The 22,308-nt window shown below is 40.4% G+C and overlaps 1 protein-coding gene across 4 annotated transcripts in view; it reads left to right on the top strand.

The window, feature by feature from the left end:
• The window catches only part of LOC131674138 (uncharacterized), a 66,219-nt gene that overhangs the window by 42,723 nt on the left and 1,188 nt on the right, over positions 1-22,308 (top strand). For 3 of the 4 annotated variants that reach the window (XM_058952661.1, XM_058952659.1, XM_058952660.1), the window contains one exon: positions 19,961-20,001. Coding sequence is in view for 1 of the 4 variants with exons in the window: in XM_058952659.1 (XP_058808642.1) it covers positions 19,961-20,001 (41 nt within the window). In the remaining 3 variants the exon portion in view is untranslated. Of the gene's footprint in view, positions 1-19,960; positions 20,002-21,449; positions 21,604-22,308 lie in introns of all 4 variants that reach the window. The other variant, XM_058952662.1, reaches the window with a different exon arrangement.

Here is a 22,308-nt window from a genome sequence, read left to right on the forward strand (position 1 = left end):
TTTTCTCGATTTAAGGAAAGACACATGCACGATGCTAATACGATATCATATTTCCCTATTAATATAAGGCATAAGAATTTTTTACCGTTATCTAAAGCACAACTTTCTAATTCATTAACATTTTTTTCATAAACATTTGCCGGATCTCCTAAAATTGCCAAAAGATAAAGTTAATTTTTGCCGTGTCGCGTTTGGTACGATGCTCGTAAAGATATTACTGTAGCTCATGAACTTGAAAGCAATATGCGATTGGCAATACGTAATTACAGCGGAAAGCCATAGCGCTCTATGAAAGTCGTAAGATGAATCGTCTTCGGCAGCGCGATTTCTCGCTCCAAGTATGGCTTGACCTTTCGCTTCGTAAAACCGTGCGGTTTTATGACAAATCGTTTTACCGCGTGCGTGCGCTTTCGGCCGAAACGGCTTTTTCCATTGAACCTTGCAAAATTTCACGCGTACTGCTTGTACCGATTGAGCTTGTAACAGATAGAAAGCATAAATCACGCGCGCGGATGGAATGTTTGCTCGCGCTCAATCATACTTTTCTCTCGAGCTGTCAAATTGCTTTGCGCGCCGGAATACATTCTCTAATCTCCATTGGCACCGAAAAAACAACAGCGGAGGTTATATGCACGGCAGTTGAGAATTTCAAAGAAAAATCAGGATAATTGTGGGGTACCGTTTGCGTAATACTTGCAACGTTGATTTTCGACAATTGCCGATATTATCTCCCAGGAGAAAATTCTGGAGAAACAAACAGTCTAGGATTTCATATTTTTCTCTTACGTTAGCCATACGTGTGTGATCGATTAAGCGTACGTGATTTGTTTTTTGCAAGTTCCAACTGACTGATAATGACAGTGAAAAATAATCAGCAGGGAAATTTCCTTCTTATTTACAATACCTCTCGGTATTGATTTTGCCGCGCCGTACAAGGTATAATTGATTAGAGCGATTTCTCTTCTTATTATGCTGATATTACATTCACGCGTGCATAGAGTTTTTCAAAATCGAGCAACGACTTGCAAGGCAATCAATAACAACCTACATTTCACGAGAAGCAGTATCACAAAGCGTTTACTAATTGCTCCAATGGATTTACCGCTTTCACCAAAATATTTATCGAACGAGCGGGAAAAAAATGTCACTCTTGAAATTGCTAATGAAGTCATGCAGGTTCTCTCTCTCTCTCTCTCTCTCTCTCTCTCTCTCTCTCTCTGTCTCCCGTCTCTAATGAATTCGAAATTCCTGTTTTTCTTGCCTGGCATGACGCGCTTCCTTATTAGCGATCTAAACTCGCGCATGAACTTTATCATTGCTTAATATTTCAGCACAGCCAGTAGTACTCTGTTTTTTATACACAATTACGTTGTTAGCGAATTTGGACATTACAACTGTAAGTGTAGAGTGGACGAATCGACACGTTGCTGCTGTTAAATTAGATTGAAAAGTCGAGCTATTAGAAATGTCTTTGGAGGATTTTATATGGACGAAGCTTGCTTTTGGAGTTTGCTTGGGATTCTATATCCATTACTTATTGTAAGCATGTCTTGTATACTGATTGTACTTTTGCTCATGTCAAATTTCGAAAAGCACCAAATTCGTTTATTCGCGTTCATGTCTTGCGCGGCTATTTTAGCATGTACAAAAGCTAAGAAAATCTTGAATCCATTTACGTATTGTTTAAATTACTGCCAAGAGGATCGGTGGAATGACTTTCCCGTGCGAATAAATAACACCAAACAGAGTAATAAAGTTAATATACATTTTTTAAGTGGTCTATACAGCACCCTTACTGAAATTATTTAGAAAATCTATGAGGTTATTTTACTAAAAATATATAATTACATGAACCTGCTAACGAGCGTCAAATCTCGCTGAATAATTTAAACGTTTCAAAGGTATGTTATTTAATTGTCGCACTTCACTCGATAAATTTCCCAGCGTTTCAAAGAAAAATACCAACCGATAACTGTGAAAAACATTGTCCAAATAATTCATCTCTATCATCAATCACACTTAATTACTGTAAAATGTCCAACGATATTTGCATGAAAAGAAACCGTCATTGAAAAATACCTGCGATGTGCATTTGCCCAATATCACATAACAAATCCTTCTCCCAAACGTCGCCGCCGAATAACATATTAATCTCTTCGCGCGTGTTACCAAAGGTCCGCGCATCGTGTAGAAATTAAAAAGCGATTTTTTATCTCACCCGCGCACGTGCGGGACTGGTTTCTTTCTTTATTCTCCCGGCACGACACCGAAAATGGTAAACTAACCGATTTGTAACCGACGGCGAACTCCTTTGCGACTTTATTTTTCATTCTCTCGGCGGGTGAGTCATTTATAAACGATAGTTAGTTTTGACCTCTCGTTCGCAGCTGGTTGCTAAATCGGTTACAATCGTGATGGACTTACAAAAAAAAAGGACTAAGATTGACACCTAGTGAGGAGTATAAATAGGAGTATAATGCTCATATAATTTCGTATATGTAAATGCTCATCCATCAAAACTCATCTCTATTCGTACATGACGCACACCTTGTTAAGAAGATTTAGTGATGTGACGACCTCGCGCCGAATGGGAGCGCGAGCTTTTACATCGACTTTCAAAAATATTGCCCTTGTACGTGTGGAGATTCGGAATGATTATAAGTGAACCATCAACTCGTACCTAGACACTTGATTATTATTGACTAACGTGTATTTTTTTCTGTACTTAATGGAACGACTGCCAGATGATTGGAGAAACTCCCGCAACAATCCGTTGATGCATCTATGAAGGTATAAGTTGATAAACGTTTCTATTCGATGGTTGAACCGCCCCTGGTGTTTTATTCAATCGTGGAGTCAGGAAGAAATGTTGGGTCATGTAGTATACAAAATGTCCTGATATTTCATAAGCATTGAGTTGGTGTGATTTTACCAAACACATCGATGCTTTATTCCAAGTTCTCAGCTATCAGTCCAAAAACACTTTGATAATACTATCGCCGACAACTACAAGATTTTTGGCAAGATCAACTCTAAACGATCGAAAGTTTCGAAGATCAATCGGCAAATTTAATTGGCTAAAAAAATAAAAGAAATAGCAAGATAACTCTCGCGATTCATTATGCACGTGCGCCATCAGCTGGAGGGAAAGTATATTATACTAAGTTCGCGCACGAGCAAGGAGCAATTGATAAATCCACCCGATACAATATCGAGTGTCCGCCTCGTTATATATGTGTGTGTCCCGAAGATACATCGAACTTCCTCGGTTAACGAGCGTTTTCCTTGCCTTTTGTCTCTTCGCTCTCGTTCCGGGTTTCGCTCGCAACTTTCTTCCTCGCGTGCCGATCTATTTAAAGACGATTGCGTTTCGTTCGTATACAAAAGGGACGTCAGAATTTTAATTAGTCGCGCGAGCGCATCCGACGCGACGGGAGGATAAAAAGGCAGTAGCCTCTCTGCTGAACTTTCTCTCACGGAGGTATAACCGGATCGAGCGGCACTCTTTCGCTCGGCTCTCGCGCGAAATGCGTTTCAACTCATCTGCGCGTGGGCTTGCGCGCTTACGTATGAGATTCGCGAGCGGAAGCATATGCTCGGCGGAATGAATGGTCGCTCGGTAACAAAAGAATTTTCGCGCGCGCGAATGCAAATGCTAATGTTGGCAATTGAACGCGCGCGTGCCGTATCATTACCAAGGAGGATGGATATTATTGCGAAGCAGTTTTTTCTTCTTTTTTCATGGAATTGAGCAGAGAATTTTAACGAGTGGCTATTGTTTCCGATTAACGGTAATGCTGAAATTTGTCGTAGTTATCGTTCGTCGTTGCGAGCCTAAACTTTTCGGCGATATTTACCGTGGAAGTAAAGCATTTCAGATTTTTATTTTTTTTTGGTGGAAATAAAAGTGCGACTCAAGAAGAAAATTATTGTAAAGTTATGAGATTTCATGTTTTTCTGAAATGTCTATTCTATTGATAATATTTCAGAGTGTACTTACTTCTATATCAGGCAGTAAAATGATTAATTTATTTTAAGAAAGAAAAACTGACCGTTTGCCACTTGCTGATTTTATACGCAACTAAATTCTTACATGATTATGTATTTCTTTACTACCATCTACTAAAATTATTTCAGTCGAAATAAATTGAAATTTATAATTTTAATTTGCTGAAAATTCGCTAGAAGAAATCCATGTCGCTTCGCAACTGACTCGTTCGATGCGTGTTTTTGCACAATGCCGGTAGCTCTATATTTTTCTTGCACAAAGTGCATGAAAACATTTAATATGGAGAAATTCCCTGCAATTCGTCGATAAATAAGATTGCAAAGTTATATTCACAGTTCTCTTCGAAGAAATAAAAGAAACACGGCCGTGAGTTTCGTAAGAAAGCTCGATATCAGGTAATTGCACGTTTCAAACCTCTCCAAGCAATAAACTCGTGCACGCGCGCGGCAAATAATCCAGCAAATCCTAATCGGAAACAATCAGAAGGTTCCACGCCCCCTCGAAATATCGTTTCTTACGTCGCATGTGTATTCGTCGTACGAGAGCAATTACGCTCAACACTTTCCAACCTCGAAGTTCTCTAAGCAAACATCTCGACGGCTTATGTTATGAAAGTTTACGTGTCGATGATACTCCATACATTTCTTTTTCTTTTCGATACATAAATATCGAAGGTGTCGGAGAGATCAAGACGGTAGCGTGTAACGGGATCATCTACGAGGCACGGAACACATTTGTATACAGCTCCTACAAGCAAGAGGAAATTCATCTTCTGTGAGCTGTTAGTTAATACCAGTTAACAATTAGAATATTATGAAACAATCAAATAAATGATAAATGAATGGTCTTTCAAATACGCGCGGGCCTTAATGAATGTTAACCAATGAATTTGCATATTCATCACGGTACTTCTGCTCGGACAAGAGACCGTAAATTTATACAACAGATTTTTTCCAGACATATACGGATACGCATCTCCCAAAAAATTATACGACGATGCTTTTACAAAGTATGTTTTGTCCGAGCGTGAGAATGTTGAAGATTATCGCGGGGACTTACGAGCGGCGATGAACACCCGACAGTGGATCTCGATGACGAATGAACGATGAGGCTACAATAGGCAGTCGAGCGTTAAATTGAGGCTACTTCATGATTCGCGGATCGCCGGTTTATTGACGCGTAGACATGCTCGTTTGTTCGAGTTGCGGCCGTGATTTCATTTCACTTTCGAGCAGTTAACTGAAAGGGAAAGGATCTTATACACTGATGTGAATTTTCAATTTTTAATGACACGCGTGTTAGTCACTTACGATCCCGCATTTTCTTGTAAAAAAAGAAAAAAATTTTTTGTGATTTATTGCCGTGAAGTTTATGTAAACTCGATTGGATTGGTTCAAGTATAAAAATGAAAAAACTTTGTGACACGTTGTAGATTACGTTAAAGTAATAGTTGTCAACACATCGGAAAATAATTATTAGCCTTAACTTGCGCGGCGCTCGCTGGTTATAATTACCGTCAGACTAATAGTTTTTGTCCATTTCCTGTTTGCTCGCACGGATTCCCGAATGGTACTTAATGTTCACTTGGCAATCAAATATCTTCGTAGTTTTTACTATCGTAACGGTATGTGCATCGTAATAATAATATTTCATAGGTGATTATCGCAAATCTTATTTTTCGTATCGTTTGCTACCATCTCACGAATTCCAAGAGTGAAAATAAAAGTTATTTGACGCGTCGTCCTCGCACGCATGTGAAAGTGCACATATTAAAAGAAAAAAAACATACCGCGATACTTTCATCTACCCGCACGAAGAATTTGGACGCCCAATTATTGAACGAAAAATACTTTCTTTGCGATTGTCAGTTGTGTTGTTAGCATCTCAACGAAGTGAATGTATCACGTCCGTGTAATGGCAGAATACTTTCACAGTAACACATTAACAGTAGTGTGAAAAATAAAAAACAACCCGCAACTATATATACCGGAGTCAATAAAATATGATTTAATTATCAGAAATTATGCTATTTGAAATAAGTGGAGAGAGAAAAAATTCATCGCACATGTTAAATTATAACTTAAATGTATAACCAAGAGCTTTAATTAATGATATAATTATGCGATTTATATTAAACCTCGTAAAGTGCGCATTTTCATGAGGCTTTTCCGAATTTCTCGAGAGAAGAAGCCGAAGAAATTTTATGTAAGTTCGCGTGTTTCGTACTTTTCCACCCATTTTTGGAGACACGTTTGAAAAAGAGGCGACGCAGAGTCTCGCGCAACGAAGACGAAGAACTGAAGTTGCCGTGAAGGCAGATCAATAAACAGAATGTCCGACGCGTGCCTTTATATCTTTTCCTCTTTTTCGTCTTCGCGCGCACAAAAAGAGATTGCCCGCTTTACGTAATTTCTTTCAACCGAAGCGGTTCAATAAACTTTGTTGTTTCGGCTTTATGAAAAGGACCGTAAATTAACGCTACACTTGTGGCGATAAAAGGAAAATATATTTTGTCCCTCGTTTTGAAAACGCTTTGACGCGATGACATGCCTCCTTACGAAAGTAAAAAAGAAGGTCACGCGGTACGAAAAAATTTGCGAATGGAAATCGACTTTTGTAAGCAAGCCAATAAACTTCCGAGACACCTGATACTCATCAGCGCCAATAAAACTTGACTAATAACAGCCACCACGCCTCTCTGCTACGGCAGCGCGCAACGTTTTCCCATCAATAACTCGCCCATTAAGCTACCCATTTCCGCGTTAGAAAAAGCGCATCGCGTGTGTATGTACTTTCACGCGCGAGCGTCGTCAATCGTCAATTTTCAAAGCGCATTATGCGAACGAAATTTTTTTTATAATTACGCATGCAAATTAGTTCGACCATGGCTTATTATCCCGACGCGACATTCCGTTTGAAGATTCATTCATTTTCGAAAGCTTCGTTGTGTAACCGAGACTTTCGGATGACAAAAAAGAAAAAAACAACCGAAATTTTTCATCGATCGTTTTCCAATCTCAACTTTCACCGCACACACACGACTCATCGTTGTAAGCTTCCGCCTGTTACCAGCACCGACAGATCATGCTTCCGGGGATCGATATGCAAGACACCGTACCTTAGGTAACCTACCGATTGTTTCGTGTGACCTCCAACTCTCAAGGGCACTTGATCTATCGGAGCTTTTACTCCATAGAACTGATAAGATCATCTTGGCGCATGATCGAAAGGGCACGCACACCTTACGTAAGTTTTCGGGTATGCAGTTTTTTTAAGTAATATTATATTTCTTATTCCTTGTTTCATCGTCGCGTAATTTTCGCGCGGTGAAATTAATTAATTCTCTCGAGAGTGCATGAGCACACACAGCACGCTTGAGCTAATGGACTTTGGCAGGTAATTTGCGATGGAAATCCCCTCACCCTCCGCAGATGGAGTTTTTGACTTGTCACCCACACCTTGTCGTTTGCTTTTACCGTTTTAATTGAACGAAAAGAACCGTACGTACGCGTTACGCTTATTGCGCAAGCTGTCGTTTGGGATTTGCAGGGTAGCTGCGCGATCGACAAACGAAATGGTTTTGCATATGTATAGAAAGTTCGTATACGTGAGATAACGTATGTATAGCTTAGTTGTTTTTTTCGTGCACGCGTTTAGACATTTCGATTAAATAAACGCGCAGATGTGTATCGGGATTTGGCACCCATAATAGCCTGCAGAGCTTATCAGGCATTTTGTATCACGTTTTCATAAATACGCCGGTTTATCGAGTTTAAAACGATATATCCCGAACCAAGAGCTGTGAATATCATTTGGAATTTAATTACGCGTAATTGTTCGCTGGACGTTATCGCGAATGATGCACAGTGCTCGAGAACATTTGACCAAGGGATCCCTATAATTGTTCCTGAATTTTAATGAAAATTCATGTTTATGTATGTGAAGCCACGCTGAAATAGATAAACAAATATACATATACGTAAAGCCACGTGTCCCCGATGTCTTTAATATAATCATCTCATCAGAGGTATGTTCAGAGCGGTCGGAACACCAATACCTAACGATTACAAAAAAGAATCACCTCGGGCGCCACTGAAGTTATCCTCTAAAAATGTAAACAGCAAAGGCGATCGTAGTCCGTTGTGGCTACCGTTTTCGCATAAACTAAGCTACTTGCGTATAGCCGGATGCTTCTGTTGTGTGGCGTCACTTGCAGTGATAAATCGTATCGCGGGTGACAATGAGTCGACTAATTTATAGCTTTACTCATTCTCATTGCGCAATTGCCGCTTATTTCTGTTTTTTTTTCGGCGAGCGTAAACAGGTAGCCGATAAATTTTCAATGTGGTGTGTCTGTGTGTGCGTACGTTACATAAAAGAGACTTCAATGGCACGCGATGTGACGCACAGATCGAGTGCTAATCTAATGCTGTATAGTGCCGCCGGTTGAGAAGTGTGGGTGTAAGCATATTTATGGGTTGGATGAGAAAAGAGAGACCTACGAAGATACGCGTGGCAAGGATCCCCCGGAATACTTGCACGTAATAGTGAAGCTAGAGTGTTACTACGAACGACATTTTTTAGAAAATGATCAGCTTCGCTGAATTATGATTAATAACTTACCGTCAATGTCGAAATAAAGCGAAAACTAAAGTAAGAAAGGATGCGGTGTATTGAGAATTGCGATTTCTGCAATTTCTTTATTATTTAAAAAGTAATAATAAAGAGATGAAAAGAGAAAAAGAGAGTTTAATCATTGTTGGCAATTTGAAAATTTCTTGTTTCAATTATTGTTTCGTCGAGATCTAAGAGATTTGGAAAGAATGCAGAATCACCAATTCCGTGCTCTTTTCAGCTTTTTTTAAACGTCCGAGATTAGTTTCCGACTCCACGTGCGCTCCGCGACTGAATTCCCTCTTGTGACGCGAAGACTTTTTTTTGCAAATGTGATTGACCGCTTCGGTGAGATAACCTCTTGAGAGCTTTCTCAAGGAATAATCCGAGTCCCTCGCAAAGAAAAGACACTCGGAATCTGATTAGTTGCTGAAAATTAATTTTATCGAAACCGCGGGTAAGAGAAAAAAATATTAAAAAAACATTTTCACTTTTCACCAGCATATATATTTCGGTCAAAATGTAAGTGTCGAGAAATGAGATCGGACGTTTCGTACGGTTACGTTGGTTTTTCTTTTGCGCTAGGTCGACACACCATTCACTTCGAGTCTGACCAATTCTAAAATACAGCGGAACAAAAGACATGCTATTGTAATTATTGATCGTTTATAAAAAAAATTAAATGAGTATAAAGCATTTTCTAGCCAACTCGATGTTTGTCCGAACAAAAGAAACTGAATATAAATGTTTGTTTTTTTATATTTACTTTTACTTATTGCTTCAGTAAAGAAAAGGAATAAGAGAGCGAGCGAGGGCTCGCCGATTGCAATCGTCAACTCGAATTCCAAAAATTCATGTCCAAGAGTGTTATTGGGCAGCCGTTAATTGTATTCGATAAATTTAAGTATTTTATTAAGATTTTTTTAGGTTATTCATATTATTAATAACTGAAAATGAAACGAAACAAGACGGAGACTTCATCGGATAGAACGTAAATTATGAAATGGAGAAGATCTTTGTTATTTTCATAAGACTAGTATTTCGTTTCAAGCCAAGAAGTCTTGTTCACCACCTATCGCACCCTCATTTATTTTGATCTAAAACTTTTTCTTGATTAAAAATATACGTATAGTTGAAGCGATCGTCACCTTACTACAAAGTTTCGAAATCGTCATTGAGGAACTTAAATTGGTCATTTCACCCGGACAAACATATTAGCGAAGTGCACATAAGAACACATCGGAGGTATTCCGTTTGCGCAACACCAACGATAGTCTAGCTAAGGCGCCGCTTCATAGAACACCGAATTATGATCTCTCGGTCAGAGAGTTGACAGCTTCGCGGCGCGACGTTGATCGCGCGAAGAAAATCTCAAGGATTCTCACCGACACCGAACTTTCACCAGGCAACTCTTCACCTCGCGATAAACGATTCAATTATTCACGCGCCTCCATATACGTATATGCATGGGAAAACAAGTTTCTCGCACCTACGCTACGATTTATCGTCCATTAATGATTACTCTTGGCATTCTTTACTTTTTTTTTATCATCGAGCTTGTCGCTTAACAATTTGTATCATGCTATTAACCCACTTCGCCTCGCTGCATAAGACAAAGAGCGTCCTTGCAACCGTTCCGGAAGATCGTGCTTTTTCGCCACGTCCGGTCTGCAAATGCACTGTGGAAGAGCTTAACCTCGACCTACCACTACAGCACAGAACGACGACAGCGTTTCTTGCATCGTTGCGTCGCTTCGTTTTTTTCGTCGTGCTGGAGAAGGGACCTCGACCTTACCTTTATTCCTTTTTCTTGGTACACGTTCTTTTTCTTCTTCGCTCTCTGCAGAAGCGAACGTCGAGCTATTTAAGCTTGCTCTAGTTTTCTTACGCCTTCGCGTAAACAGCTTTTATTTACATAAAGACGGTGTGTGTGGAAATTGTTTATAAAAAATAGAGAGAGGGAAAGAGTGCGTTGCGGTTGTTCTTGAGCGAATTGTTTGTAGACCGTAAAGTCTATGTTCAGTTATAATCCACTTGGCTTGCATTTTCTTTTTTATTATTGCCGTTGAATTTTATGGTTCTGAATGCTATATTTGATGTCGAGAATGATGTCGAGAATATAAAAATAAAGTTGGCTTTATCATTATTTAGTCAGCACCGAAGCAGCATTGCCTTATTCCGGTGAATGGAACAGACAGAAATGAAATGGAGAAAATTGATGTTTACTGTGAACCACGATTAGGAAAGTACAGTTGTAGTTAGCCTGGCACAGTGACCTGTTTTCCTTACTCCTCTGTAACTGGCGCTCATCATTTTAAACCAAAAAAATAAAAAACAAAAAAGAAGAGATACTCCCAGCTCGAGCATAAAGTACCGACGCGGTTACGTAGCTGAATCACGATCGAGTACGAATTAAGACGGAAGAAAAAAAGCTTTAACCACCAAGCCAGCCCAACCCCGGTGTAATTGATCCATCATCGTTGAATGACTCGGCATCATTAGCCTCGGAGAAAAGCGATTACGCGTCTCGGAAAATCAAACAGTCAATTTCACGTAAACACTATCGCAAATTGCACGACCAGCGTGCAAACATTCAAATTCAACGCGGGAGAGGCTTCCGTCCGACTTAATTGGCGTGTGCGCCACTGTATTTTCATTTTCCTGGTAAACAGGCGTGCGTGTAAAGTAACGAGCCCTAAGGGTAAAGTGTTTTTAAGGACTTCCGCGCGCCTTGCCGTTCGCTTGTTTTATCGGTCAATCAAGCCATGTGAATAGTGTATAATTTGGTCGTGGAATTGATGAAATTGTTTCGCTTTCCAAAAGGGACCTACGTGAAAGTGGCTTTATTTTAAAACTGTGTGGCTTCGCGTTCGTAATCTTCCATGATTTTTTATATGAATTTTTCTGTTTCCGTTTTAGGTGATTTACTACGCGCGGCAAAATTGCCTTTCTTGCCACTCTGGGTGAAAAACTTTTATTAATTGACGGTTTATATGCTCAAGTGCCGCCTCAATAAAAACATTGTAAAAGTTTTTAAGGGGGTATTACGTGAAATTCGCCTCCGCGTCAAAAGTGAAATGTTCAATGAGGATCGTCGTAAAATTATTATGATCTGAAGCTGCTGTTCGAGTGTTTGATTGAAGCGAGCATGAACTTCGCATTTGTTTGAAATCACATGAACGATGCCGAGATCTTCCATTAACCGCATTAATTAATTTTTCTTCGCTCGATTGCGTTCACAAAGTTGAAGAAAAGTCTTGTCTTACTTTCACATCCGAGCAAAGTTCAAACGACCAGCGCTCGCTGCAGTCTTTTTTTTATTCGGAATGTGATTTATGTTGCAGTCAGTTCATTTCCCGTTAAGTAGATGGCATATGATAAATTAACATTCGTACTAAAAAGTACATTCGATGTGTCAATTATGGTCGTAACAATGAAAGTACATAAAAATATTGCTTGGTTATACGTGACAGCTTAATTATTCGAGGTTAGGGTTTTTTGAAAATAATGATAATTTCACAAGTTAATCGAGTAACGTAGAAAAGCACCGACAATGGCATCTTAGAATTCATCATTTGAACAGTACAACACGAATGTACAATTGTTACGTGATTCGAAGCTTTAAAATATCCATCTGGCAAGACGCGGAAGTACTCGAACGTACGTACGCGCGAGGAGACGACACTTGTCTGCATCAGCGTCGCGGGAGAAAGTGCTGCATTGCGCGTAAATAACATCGCTCGTGGTCGTCGTCCCCAATGGAATCGAACAATATAATCGATCGAGTGAAACGCGGAAATCAGCTGAGCGGCGCGGGATGCAGCGAATCTTTGGCGAGTTTGCGTGAAATCGAGAGCTCCGACGATTAAAGAGCGCGCGAGAGCCACATCGGTTATGTCTTGCTCAACTTGAGAACATTATAAACGCGGCGAAGAGCGTTATCGCCGAAAGCTCGAACGATTGACAGACCCGTTGACGTATATTGCTAAGCCTATATAACCACGCGCGCTGAGTTAACCCGAGCGTTAGCTTTCAACGTTGATCTGCGGAATTTCGCGCTGCCGTTTTTTTTCCTCTTCTGTTTTATTTAATCGTGGATTTCTGCACTTCGCGGTTTCGTAAAATTAGACGCGTGAAAAGTTCGCGGGACTTACGAAAGTGTAGATTCGAAGCAAAATATAGCGGCGCTACGTGCCATCGAACTCGGAACGCATACATTTGCTGCCGACCGTAGGACTGTCAAGGTTGCATTAATGCGTGCTGGCCCCTGGGCATAAATAACAGCCACGCGCTCGCACCGTACCGGCATGGCTTTTCCAAACGCGTCGCCTGTTTGGCTTCGGCAACAATGCGCAGCCACGGGTTTTGCGCATTTGCATAAGAGAAAATCATATTATTCGTGGAGGAAGTGATTGGTGACTTTCCAACTTGCATAATGCTTTTCTATCGATGCGACCACGCTGACCGCTGACCTCGAGGCTGCCGCGTGCTTGTAACTCGCGCATCGAGATTGTCGTCCTTGTGCGAGCAATGACAAGTTAGCGTGGCTCAAACGAGATTCGCCTCAAACCGGGCTCTAAAAACTTACTGTGCGCGTGCGCAAGGACAACTTGTTCCTTGTTGTTGACGATATCCAGGGGGATAGAACGTTCGCTTTCCGAGGCATTCAGAAAAAAAACTGCGCTTTAAAAAGAAAACAGGCATTCTCGGCGAATAATATGAGATTGTAATTTGCGTTGCGGCACGAAGATGATTATTGATTGAATTGCTCCACGACGTTTATAAATGATTTCGACATTTCGCGGTTTGCGCTGAGAAATGAATTCTCTAATACACAGCGAATCGCTTCATTAACAAATACGAAATCAAACTAAATAACTGTTTGTACTGACGTGTACGGAAAATAATCGATAAGGCCGTGCAATATTCCCGATAAATACTGTCAGCGCCTACATGACAATATTTCAAAACGACTAATTTCATAAATCTCATAATTCATGAACTTAACGATATGCGCGCACGCGCGTTCTTGCGAGAATTCCCTCCACCGATAAGCAGGCTAATTCACATTATCACCAAGGTACACGATAATGCTCTTTAATACTCACCTCTAAGGAATTTAAATAAATAAAGTCGTAAACAAGTTGTAAAGTAGTTATTGTGGGTGCTGCGCTTGCACCTTTTTTTTTGTATTTTGCAAGCATTTTTTTTTATTGTTCCAAGTGCGAATGGAAGTCGAAGGATCAACCGCGCGAGTGTTTGTTATGTCCGTCGCTATTTACATTAGCAAATGTAATGGACACGAGCGAAGAAAAGTAAAAGGCCGAGAAACATTTATACTCTCCGTTTGCGCTGTTTTATTACTCACTTTGCATAATTTACGAGAGTCTCTTCATTCCGCTCGTTTCAGTTGCACTTGGGCGTTTTTCTTCGATTTTCTCTGTATCGATGTATATTGACAAACGTGTCGTTAAAGTAAGCTGTTTTTGTTTGCTTTTTACTGGAAACTTATTTTTACGTTGACTGTGAGAAAACACTGGGATGAGTTGAATTTTCAAAGTAAACCTGATAATATTTTTATAGAAAAAGAAATTGGAATGATGCTAATAATAGCGGGAAATGATCTCGCAGATGAACCGATATGTGAAGCCCATCTCGGTTACAGTAAATAACTTGACGTTTTGCAACGAATATTTGTAATCTTAAAAGTCACTCGTTTATTTTGATTTACGCAGTAAAAACTGATAAGCTTAATTATCGAAAATGATTTTCCGTATTCAACGTAAATCCTTCGATAACCAGCATCCAAGTGAAAATATCAGATAATGAAGACATTCAATCGAAATCAATATGAAATAGATTAAACTAAACGCACTTTTTTTATTCTATTAAAAACGCGTTTTCAAATCGTCAATTTCCGTAGTTTCAAATCGGCGCGCGCTTTTCTCAATTTTTAAAATAACTTATAGGCATTTTCTCTCTCTTGCGCTGTTATAAATTCTCAATCGACGTCCCCACATCCATTCCCACGGGCAATTTCCGCAAACTCTGCGCGCGCGCGCGCGCCCGCGGACGGCGATTATCCATTGCTATCGAATTTGTCTCCTTGCGATCGGCAACAAATGGCACGCGTACGCGCGTGCGGCTCGCCATTAGAAAGCTGCAGTTGAAAGAAAAGTCCTCCGTGGCCTGTGCATATATCAGCGGCGTTCGTCAATCTACAGGGGGCCCACTTTAATTAGACGCCCGCGCACGACATGTGAATGCGACATCCAGAACTCTGCCTCTCCGTGTCTCCTGGAGATATTTTCGGCATTGAAAATCCTTTACGTAACTCCGATGCTTTTCTCCCCTTTCCAATGTGCCGAGAGTCGTAATAACCTATCCCCTTAATTGATTTTAAGTGGCGGACAATGAGCGGCGAATTTATTAATTCCGCGCGAGCACGCTACATTGCTTTATTGTTCGAATCGGACAAAATGAGGAATGGCGCGGTAGTCCGTAATTGGTTCCTCCCTAACGGAGAAAGTACAGTTGTGCGCCTACGGGGGATTAGACGCGAACGGCCAATCTCTCGCGAGTGCACGTCTGCTCCGTGTGTCCGTACGTACATGCAAAGTCACCGGTCAATTCATTTTTTTTCTTTCTTCTCTCTTTTTCTTCCGAAGCTTTCACTCGTGCTCTTAATTTGGACGCCAGCGACGTTTTTATAATTTTTCGACGAGGCGGAGCTTTTACTTTCGTTCGAGATTGGAAAGCGATTTTGCGCCGAGCGGCGTATTGTTGAGCATCGTAATATCGGATCAGCTCTTGATCAACGTCGTGCATTTTTCTTGTCTCTTGCGTACGCGCAACTATTGGGTAACTTTGGGTTTCTTCATTTCGAGGCGACGATTCGCGTCGATCTTCCCAAATTTTTGCGGACGTCATCGTGCGCCCTTTCGCCAAAGTTCAGGTAACTCGCAAACGATGCAGCGAAACATTACTACAGGAGTGCCTCGGAGCAAAACTCCCACGATCCGCTCTTTCAGTCTAGTCGGTGTGCATCGTGATCCATTATTTGATGTCCTCTCCCCTTCGCCCACAGCGAATCGTGGTATTATTATTGCCGTGGCGCGCGTCTTCGCGGGCGCATAATATTTGCACTCTGTTGCAGCACTTTCCAATGTAATTTTACTAGGAGACCTTTCAGCATTGTTCGGGACAATGCTTTTGTTGCGCGCACCTCTTTTTTTATATAATTCATTATTTTTTCTAGGAATGTCGTTACTCACGTAATATATAGATGTATGAAGCTTTTTCTATTTTGCTACAATAAGTCGATTAAGTTTAACGATTCGCCGTGCAATAAATTAGAAATTACCCTTACGCATATAGCTTGCCGCATAAAACGTTAACGCCTCGCGAAAGTAACATGTCGTGGATTTTTTTCCCTTTCAGGATAGTTTTTACGAGATCGTAAAAGACAACGTTTTCCGTTAAAAACGATGGAGGCTATCACTTAAAGCGGAGTAAAAGAGCGAGTCCAGTAGAGAAATAATGCGCATTCGAATTGCCATTGAAATCGTCGAACGGTGGACAGGGATCGTCCATAGAAAATGGAGTAGTCTCGGTGTTTCGTTGAGTTGCACTCGTTCCATTAGTTGCGCTCGTTAAATTTGTCAGCGCGCACGCCTGTTGCCAAAACGTGACGGAATGCGACGAAAGGAGGCTGCGCGATAGCGCGGATGCAAACGTCGTTTAAGGTGCACGCGCGCGAACGCGCTCGATTAATTTATTGAATTCGATGCAATATGTTCCTGCCGATTGTTGCGCAATTACCAGCGCGCGCGCCGCTGATTTCCACATGTATCGCGCAGCGATGCGCGCTCTTCATTATTATTCAACTCTTCTGTAAACGAACGCTCGCTATTTTTCTTTCACGTTGGGGCTCCTATTAAGCCGCTTTATCTCGATTTCATTTTTCGCTCGTAGAATGCATCGCACACATAATCGCCTCTCTCGCGTTGGATAAATTGATTACGAACACAGTGGCGCGCGAGCGTCGCTGCTCGATGACGAAACTGGACGCCGCGCAGCTGCTATACACGGCAACCGAGCTTCACTCTCGTTGTGTGATTAATATTTGATGCCGAGGGTAGGGATTACATCGGGCTAAGTGTTTGTAACGCGGATCGAAATTACGCGAGTGCTTTCGGCGGTAGCAGTTCTTTGCCGGACGCGTTTGTTTATACGTTTCGACGTTCTCGGTCGTAAATCGGTCGGACTAAACGCGTGTTGGCGATTCGCGCGCACATTCAAAGGAGTAACAATTGCGAAACCTCTTGTAAAAACCCACTGGAAAATTATATCGGAGCGAGGATCTCGGAATTTTTCTTTGGCGAAGGGAGCAGCGGAGTAACGACGTGGTGCATCTCATTAGCCGCGATCCTTCGGCTTCCTGGATCGATGATGATCGGCCCGTACGTGCTGTTTGCCCGCCGCGCTGCACTGTGCAAGCGAGCTTATATGAAGAAATTATCGAGAACTTGCTGCCGGTCTACACGACTCCAGCGAGAGAGATGAGCGGAAAATTACACCGAGGGTTTTCTATACGTTGCGACAGACGCGCGGCGGCGTGCAATACAAGCAGATATCCACGTGCCGCGCGCTTCATCGTTTTATTGGCTTTTGTTTAATTTTGCACAAGATGGTATTTTTGCCGCTTCGTTCTTGGGAAACTTTGCAGTAGGCATACGTTTATCTGCACGTGGACAGAACGAAAAAGAAGAAGCAAGTAAATGACTTTTCGCAAAGGGAGACTGACTTATCGTATTCGTCATTATGGGAGAGGAGAGATAAAAAGCGCATAGACTGCAGATTATTTATTTATATTTTCAAAACGTTATGTCGTTATTGGTAGATCGTAAGGTGAAATTTATCGCGGTCGCGCGCCTTTATAAGTGACTGCGAAACTGTTCCATCCTCTATTGTAAATGAACGTCCGTAAGAAATGACGATCGCCGAAAACGGATACAAATTTTATTAATTTTACGTTTGAACACACGATAAAAGCAATTCTTATACCGTTGGAGAGATATCCGCGAGATTACGTAAAAAAAGAATGAACCACGGGTGCAGCGCGTTCCGAAACAACAAAGCTACGTTTTCTTCGCAGCATCGTTACGATCTGCATCTCATGTGTGTTATAAACACGCGTAAAACTTTTTTTCGGCGTCGTAAAAAAAAGGAAAAAGAAACAACGTTGTTACCGCGGTTGCACTTTCTTCCTGGCTGCTTTTTACGAGTGTAAACACATAATAACGCTAATCACCCATCTGGCCTTTTCGACTGACTTTTCGCTTTTCCCTTCCTGAATGGCAAAATGCACGCATTTGTCATTTAACGATCGGACAAATCCAAACGACTTCATGTCGAACGCTGCTGTCCGTATACGACGCGAATCTCGAATGTAAATCAACTTCCTCGACGTATATCTGTCGCGTCGTTTACCTGAAAAGGTAGCCAGAGCTCTGGACTTTTTTTTTGTTTCCACTGTTTCCACTCGTCGACCCCCGTGCAATTTTTAGGCGAGGTGAAAGCACACGCGCTCCTGATTGATCCGCGCGCGAGCGAAATTTATGCAGCGTGCGCCTTAGAAAGTTTTATGCGCCTATACTTACTCGAGAAAGCCAACAATGGGACGCTCTCGCTATCAAAATTATTATTACCATTTTTCTTTTTCGTCCGATAATTACGAGCGGCATAGTATGTGAAGGGGGATATTTTGCGCGCTCGCAAGACACTTTTTCCCAATTAACGCGAACGGAAGTGTCGGCTTCGGCGTTTTATACTTTGTCATAAATTTATTATTAATGGTTATTTAATTGAATTTATACGACAGCCTGAAAACTCGATGTTGTATAAATTTTGGTTTGCATCCGTAATCTGGTTTTACCAGCTTCCTTCGTAACATTGTGGAAAAAGACGAATGGGTATTACTCTCGTCATTGAAAAATGAGGACGATACGTGGGATATTCGCGAATACCAGCTTCTTCTTCTCCACCATGTTAGGTGATCGACGATGAATAATGCAAACTCATCTGCGGCATTGTTGGGAAACTCATGTTTTTCACTGCGAGCGCAGTATTGTCACTTTCGTAATAATAATTTACGCGCAGTATGTGTCGATGGACCTTCGCATACACGTGTATGTTTGCATACTGGGAGCTCTCGTAGCTGTTGTTTAATGCTTCTGCTAACTTCTCTCCAAGTACATCGCTAATTTTGAAACAGCACGAGATGGTTTTTAAAATTAAAAACAAATTCTTTGACAAATGAAAAAAATTATTTCAATATTTTATATAAAGACTTTACGTAATCTTTCATCATTTTTTTCTGGGGTGAAATTCAATATCAATTAATGGTTTACTAGCTATTACAGATGAGAAATAACAAGAAGATCGAGCAGAGAATTCAAAATTGTTGAGATTATTGAATATATACTATATGGTGAATTTTTATCAATAATCGTAACGGTCAAATTCATTTATCATTCATTTGGATATTTTTCAATTTTATGCAAAAAGGATATGCATTCGACGATCAATATAATAGCTATGAAGATTATATTATTAAAACATTATATTAAATGTTTTTGATCCGAACTTAAAATTTTAAAAACCACTCGTGTGATGTTTTAAACAGCCCTTACGTGAAAATGCATATTCTCGCAAGAGCTTAGGACATTATATGTGTTGTGTGTGTGTAGTTAGAGCCTGACTAAGTATGCTCCTTTCAACAAATTTGCAATCAACGATAATATAATTTGTGTTAAAAGTCATCAACATTTTTTTATCTGCTTGTAAAGACAAGTCTGTAGCAACATTTTTTTCAAACATTTGATAAATCTCAACTTATAACTATCAAATCTAATGCAAAATGAACATGGCAATATAAATCAATGTATTGAAATTAAAAAAGTAATTGTTATTTTCTAAACGAGTACTTTTTATTATTTTGATTACGTAATTTTACGTTTTTACATAACAATTTATATTAAAATGTTAAATATTTTTCTAGAGCGTCGTGTTTGAGGTTGAAATTGTAATATGTAATTGCACATATATAATGTAAAATATAGAAGGGCTCAGCTATGTAAAACTTTTCTAATCAACTCTTGATAAATAAAACAAAAACTGTATAATTTCATTCCATAATGATTTATTGTAACTGAAAAGAGAATAATAGAATTTAGAATAGAAAAAAATCGTAAGAGCTTGTATAATCCCGATACTCTCACACTTGCATTCAAAAAAAAAATACATTTTTAATCGAAACATTTTCTTTTGTTTCAGATGGAGCTCCTGTTGCTAATCATGAGAGAACTGGTTACGAGGTATACAGTGCCGATCATTCATTGGGGTTTCTTAAAAAAAAAGAATTTTGTGCAAATAGAAAATATGTAACAGCATACACCATCAGAACTTGAGTTCTAAATAACGAAGAACAATGCGAGCATAAGATAGATAGTCAAAGGGATAAACCGATAAAATCATAGCTCCATATCCCTCGTGAGTCGCGGGAGATCGCGATAACGATCGATCGATCGATTCACAAAGGAACTTATCTGCATCATCGATAGCAGTCGTTCAACCTTTATGGCTTAGATTTCTGAGCGATTAGCTTGCTCTGACGTTATCTCTTATGCAAAACGTTTACGTGCTTTTCGCAGTTTTGTTTTTTCAAAAAAATAATTTATATACGTATGCTCTTGTCGAAAATTGAATTTGCCAGCCGACATTTCGACGGTTATAAAGTTCAAAGAAAAACAAACCAAATTTTACAGTTTTCTTACGATCTTGTACTTGGAATGCTTGAAGCTCGTGTGAATTGCACACTTCCGCAATTATCAGTCGTCAAAAATAAATTAAACAGTACCTGTCTGCATTAATTTTCTAATTTTCACGAAAAGACTTTTTCTTCCATTTCGATAGCCGTTGATTGACCTATAATATACAATGTTGTTTCGCTTTTTAATTATCACAAGTTCAAATTTGCTCAACGCCTAGCTCTCTCTCTCTCTCTCTCTCTCTCTCTCTATATATATATATATATATATATCTTTTTCTCTCTTTCTCCATCTTGCATAAACATTGGCGGTCGACGGCGAGTTTGCACACAAAGGCTAATGCAATAGAAGCAGCTTTGCAACGCTCCCTCGGCCAGTGTCAGTGGTCGTCGCAACCATCAATCTCGTCGCGGAATTGCTTTAGCACGCAAAACCGCGATAAATAACAATTTGTCGATGTCGCTGATATTGAAAACTTTCCTGGCGCGCGTGTGCCATTGATAGTTCTCGCGTTTTCTAAAATAAGAGAACGCGCGGCGAACGCGAAACCTGAGAATCATATGCACATAAATAATAATAATACAAGCGATCTGATTTTCTTTGGCTCGTGTGCACTGCAATGAACCGAATGAAAAACTGTTGCGAGTGAGTTTACAGTGGTGCTGCGTGAGAAATTATACCGATATAGCAGGAAGAAACCTAGGAACACATAGAGCTGCGTGCTCAAACGATTCTATCGGAAATATTAACTGTTTAACTAAATAATTTTCATTGAACACGCGAGGAAAGTTATACTATGTGATTAATTTTCTAGAAAATCCGTTCAATAACGAGCTTCCAATTTTTTACTTCATTTTTCATTGATCTAACTAACGTTATTTACAGCGGAGCACGTTGATATTTAGATCAGGGTCGTTTGAATAGGAAAAGCATACAAAAGTAAGCTGACGAATTCTGAAATGGGTTTAATTTGAAAGTAGTATTATACATTACAGCTTCATCGACGATAATAAAAATGACTAAACATTTCATTTGAACGTCAACCTCAAGTGGGTGCAAAATACCTCCACGCATATACTGCTCTGCACATATCAGTGAAGCATAACAACTTAATAGCGAAAATGATAATCAGCCCATCTTTGCCTCTGGGTACGATACAATTTTTCACGTGGCACGAATACATAACACGCGCGGTTCTCTGGTTCTCTCGCACCGTCAATCAACCCATTAGGTTGCAAAAAGGAAAAAAAAACTATAAGAGGGCTTGAACCTCTTAAACCAGTAATGTGCATAGAAAGGCTTGATTTCGCAAGCTCTATCTCTTTCACCGTGCAAGCAATTTAAATATACACAAGGGGATCGTGCGCGGCTGCGCTGCTGTCGTTGACCCGGCATATTCGTATAACAATGCATTAAAGGCGTGCCTGTATAATAATGTCGCAATGATTTGCATCGTCTGCGTGGGCGTGTTCGTACGTACGGCCAACGAGAAAAATGAGAAAGAACGGGTGGGAGAGGGATCACGGTGTTGCCGTGCAGTAGTGAAAATTCCATCCAAGCTTTTGAATCCACGTGACGGCGACCTCGAAATTGACGGCCCCAATGACGGAGAGAACGATGTCGCGCGCCGGTATGCCAATAACGAGCCACAAGTTTCACCGAGAGAGGATTTGCTTGGATTGCTTTACGTTTCCGTGATTAGATTCACGTAAGCGTTTTAACTGGATTAAATGCGCGTCAAAAGTTCGTATCGCGTAGTGCGCGCGAGATTGCGTGCGTAGGTATGGAAGTTATATAGACGTCAAAATCTGTGCTAAATAAGTCTCCGGGCAGACAACTGACGGGCGCTATTTG

The sequence above is a fragment of the Phymastichus coffea genome, unplaced genomic scaffold (genome assembly GCF_024137745.1).
Source record: "Phymastichus coffea isolate CEN01 unplaced genomic scaffold, Cenicafe_Pcof_1.1 PCOF00213, whole genome shotgun sequence".
Taxonomy (NCBI): domain Eukaryota; kingdom Metazoa; phylum Arthropoda; class Insecta; order Hymenoptera; family Eulophidae; genus Phymastichus; species Phymastichus coffea.